This window comes from Dipteris shenzhenensis, chromosome 20 (genome assembly GCF_047967505.1).
Source record: "Dipteris shenzhenensis isolate YYH24624 ecotype China chromosome 20, Dip_SZ_1.0, whole genome shotgun sequence".
NCBI classification, from domain to species: Eukaryota; Viridiplantae; Streptophyta; class Polypodiopsida; order Gleicheniales; family Dipteridaceae; genus Dipteris; species Dipteris shenzhenensis.
The window spans coordinates 30,269,660-30,274,205 of NC_141615.1; the positions used below are offsets into that span (position 1 = coordinate 30,269,660).

A 4,546-nucleotide genomic window follows, 5' to 3' on the forward strand; every position below is an offset into this window, starting at 1 on the left:
TTGGGACTCTGCACATGCTTGCATTAAAAATTCTATGTAGAAAGCAAATGACCGATCTAACCTCAATGAGTCTATTTAGACCCTTAAGGTTGTAAGGTGTGGGCATCCTCATACTGGAAGGAGCATTGGATCCACTTGTGCATGAAGAAACTAATAAAAATATGTTTCCTAGAAATTTGATACAATCCCGATTAAGAGGACGTTCCCCCTCTTAGCAATATGCGTATGGTGAGTGGCAAGCATAGTGAGTGTTCCCGCTACTATGCATGTTGCTCTATGCATGTACTAGGCCCCTACGTGCCAGATTCTAGAAAGTTTCAATTGGCTGCAGCCATCAAGTTTGTTCATAGCTCACTGCTAATCGCTTACGCCCAGCAGAGCCCCAAAATGCTAAGGTAGAGAGGCCCATTTTCCATCTCCAATGAGGCTTGGATTTGCCAATTGAAGGCAGCAATTTTCACATGGCTTAGTGTAGGAATAGATAAGGCACATCCGTGAATTGGCAAATTTGCCAAGGTAGCATGCCGTGGGGATGTGCTCTAAGCTTTAGGATCGGGGGCTTTTAAAAACACTTGTTGGCCTACCCTCTAGGTAGCCTTAGCAATCGTTCTCATTTTGTAAAGCAAAAATTCTTGAATTTTTTTTAAATATGAAAACACTTCAATTTTCATTGGCTTCTCAGTGGCGGCTTTATTCCCTGCATCTGCACGCTTTGATTTTATTTTTGGATCTCTTGCATGCAATTCTTTTGCAAGATCTCTTGCATGCAATTCCTTTGCAATTAGCCAACTTGCTTTGCCTCGTATAACTCACCTGCATCTGCACGCTTTGATCCTATTTTTGGATCTCTTGCATGCAATTCTTTAGCACTGATCTCTTGCATGCAATTAGCCAACTTGCTTTGCCTACTCACGGCACCTTCTTGAATCTTGTGTCTCCCTCCTTCACATTATTGTTCGAGTCACCATGCTTTCCATGTAGCTGCCTCCTTCCTTTGTTGCTTCTACTCTGCTCCTCCAAGTTCATGCCTCCAAGCTTCTCCTTGTTCTTTTGTCTCCAAGCAACATCATGTGCAACTACTCCTACTCTCTTCTCCTTGCTCGAGCTGCAAGTCTCTTTTCTTCGCCATCTCTCCTATTGCTCATCACCTCCTCCATCTCTTCTTCTTCTCGGACGAGAAAGTGGTTACAAGGTGGCCACCTATGTTGGTGATGTGTTGTTAATAAGTACGCTCCATTGTTAATATGTATTCACAATATTCTTCCCTGTTCTTATTTCTTTGTTCATGAAGGTAAATCCAGATCGCCACTAGAGTCCCCCAAAGTCCATATATTCTTTTGGGCAGGCCTGATGAATACTCTTCATCTTGTTTTTTGGAGCATTCGATCCAAGCTTGGAGGCATGGAAGGGGACAGAAGAAAGAACGAGAGGCTAGAGGTGAGAGAGGGTAGGCCAGGCAAAATATAAGGAGAGGTGTGTGCGTGAGCGTATGATGGGTGGTCATGTGCATGCCATGCAATTTCACGTAGGCCCCAAAATAATAGATCTCCATGCACGTAAAACATGATAGATAAAGTCCATGTCAGACACAAAACGCTGTGGCTACGTGTTCTCCTTGATTATGCGCCACATGATCGAACGCAAAATCCCACATACAATTCACCACCACACCCTTGGATTTGTTAGCCCCCACCCTTCAATTCTACACCACCCCTCTTCTCTCCCGATAATCTTCCCTTCGCCTTGTCTCCTAGAGCCTCTGAAGCCAGTTCTCATCTCCCACAGGTTTCCAGTAAACTCTCGGCTTTCTGGTCTTGCAGTACTCGCTAGTGCACCCAGCAAACCCCCACAGCTTCTAGTACTCCCAAGCAAGCTCTCCCTGGCTCCAGAAATCTACTTGTGAGGCAACACAGCTCGCCTAACAGCTCAGACCATCGTCCTTCTCGAACCCATTTGCTACCTTCAGAATCCAAATCCTCCCAAAACCTCTCTCTCTCTCTCTCTCTCTCTCTCTCTCTCTCTCTTTCATTTCCTGCAGTCTCCCACTACAGGCGCTAGTAGTTATGGGGTGCGCTTCTTCTACAGTTCTTGCTCAAGCAGCTCCCGACATCCGAAACCTGCGAGGAATCTCCATGCCCTCCCACCACCAGGACCTTGCTGATGACTTCCACATAGTGGCTCTTACCTCGAGTACCTATGGAATTCTGAAGGTTGATCCACTGAAGTCCTCGGAAGACGACAGCAAGGACGTGGTCGGTGCTGAGTCCGTTAAAGATGTGCTGCGCAAATTCAGCAACTTGGAAAGCTCCGCGGAAGCTGCTCCTCAATCATGGCTTGAGGTTAGCAGCATGCTGGAAAATTTGAAACCTGGTTTAGATAAGAACACCTCAGGCAACAAGTCTTTACCACCCGGGTCGGGAAAGATGCTTGGCAAGTTCAGATCGCAACAGAAAGAGGAGCTCGATGCCGTTGACATTCGAGAAATAATGGAGGGGTTGGACGAAGATGGGGAACCAATTTCCAGGAATACGAAGGTGGCTCCCGCTCCTGTCAGGAAGCCTAAACCGTTTGACAACTCTTTACCGATCCATACGCTAGAGGAGCTTGATTCCCGCATAGGAAGAAAAGAAAAACCAAAATCTCCTTCAACAATGGGCGCGAGGGTAGCGCATCCCAGGGGGCTTCACGGTTCTCCCGGTCCATATTCTTCTGCCGCTAAAGCTTCGACAAAGTCTTCAAGTCCCGGATTGGCCAAGAGCGCTAGCTTTGCCTCTGACAAGACGAATACCGAGGTGTCTCAGACGGTTCCCGGTATGCGAAACGGGGTTCCCACTACGCAAATTTTGATGAAAAAAGATAGTGCACTGTTCGACCCTGATTTTCTGGGATCTTCTGAGAAAGCTTTAACGAAACTTTCTAAAGACAATCGGAATGCCCTCCACTCTCGTGAAGAGGCAGCACTTGAGCCATCTAAATGTTCAGGTTCCGAGCCCAGTGATGCAGATCTCTGTCTTCCTCGGAGCTCTATCGAGCAAGAGGATCCGAAAATGGAGTTTGATGGGTGCAAGCAAGCTCAACCACTGGTGAAAAGCTCCCCGAAACCTTCTCCTTCCAAAGAGGATCCGAAAATAGAGTTTGATGGGTGCAAGCAAGCTCAACCACGGGTAAAAAGCTCCCCGAAGCCTTCTCCTTCCAACGTTGAAGTTAGAAAGCAAAAGACCACGCTGCTTTCAAGTTTTGAGAGAATATCCCCGCCAGGAGGCGAAAATTCCGTTGTGATCTACACTACACGTTTACGAGGAATAAGGAAGACGTATGAAGACTGCAACAACGTCAAGGGGGCCCTTGAGAGTTTCCGTATTGCTATCGACGAGAGGGATGTATCTATGCACCTAGAGTTCCGAAATGAGCTCAGGCAACTCATGGGAAAGGTCCTCACAGTTCCCAGGTTGTTTGTTAGGGGCAGGTACATCGGAGGAGCAGAGGAGGTCGCAAGGTTAAATGAGGAAGGCAAGCTGGCAGAACTGCTAGAAGGCATACCTACGGATGAAAATTCAGGGAGGCTTTGTGATGGATGTGGTGGAGCGCGGTTCGTGCCTTGTCTTGAATGCAGCGGCAGTTGCAAAGTGGTGGATGCCAAGGAGGGAACGGGAACTATCAGATGTCCTGATTGCAACGAGAACGGTTTAATCTCGTGTCCAATATGCTCTTGAGTACAGCATGCAAAGCACAGCGTTAATACTCAAAGAGGAGGTTGGCGAGGTGATCAGCTGGTGTGTAACTGTAACAGCAGCTGAGCAGGGCCTTTTATTCGAACAGTCTAACTGTCCATAAGTTAGCCTTCTGTTTAATTGGTTTTCTCTGCATTCTCTGACACGGTGTTTCTATTTGTCGGAGTATATATTTCTATTCCAAAGGATGGCCAACACAATTCTTTGATTTAAGCTTATAACGTACTGGTAGCCAGGGAATTGGCCCAATACGGTGATGAAGGCTACTCTCTCCTGAGTCCGAGGCCGAATAGTTCTCCTGTAGCATAAATTGTGTGGTCACCTTTCCTACCAAGAATGACTATGGTCTCTCATAATAGGCCGTACATGGTTCGCGTATATACTATAGTCTATACGTACTTCTTCGGAGTTTATACTCCGCATTGGGTGGGAGAATGTGGGTGGAAATTTTTGCTTATTATTTGAAACTTTCTATCTTCTGATGTACTAGCACCGAAACTTTCTATCTTGTGATGTAGTAGTACCTTGAGATTTAGGAACTTATCGTAAGGAGAGTTGAGGCAAGGTGTACTTTAGCTATAGCAAGCAAGTCTTTCAAAGATAAATTGCTAAAGTCATGTCTAAATTGCTAAAGCGTGCAAAATTTTCAAAGATAAATTGCTATAGTCGTGTTTAACTATCTTTGATGAAACGTAAGGGTTTGAGGATAGTGAAGGGCGATCATATTGAATAGTTAGATCTATGATTAAGGTTAATCCTATTGTGCAAGCTTTAACTAATTGTGGAATCTTGAGACATGTGAAAGTGCTTTTGTC

The 4,546-nt window shown here is 45.8% G+C and overlaps 1 protein-coding gene across 1 annotated transcript; it reads left to right on the top strand.

Moving 5' to 3' along the window:
• Positions 1-1,748: 1,748 nt before the first annotated feature.
• Positions 1,749-4,194, top strand: LOC147889520 (uncharacterized). Its single transcript, XM_087392095.1, has one exon. It carries the CDS (start codon positions 2,064-2,066, stop codon positions 3,711-3,713), a length of 1,650 nt encoding a protein of 549 aa, XP_087248221.1. The 5' UTR covers positions 1,749-2,063; the 3' UTR covers positions 3,714-4,194.
• Positions 4,195-4,546: the final 352 nt, after the last annotated feature.

Bases quoted from the DNA above. Each gene is read 5' to 3' on its own strand.
- LOC147889520 (XM_087392095.1), top strand. From the start codon at position 2,064: ATGGGGTGCGCTTCTTCTACAGTTCTTGCTCAAGCAGCTCCCGACATC.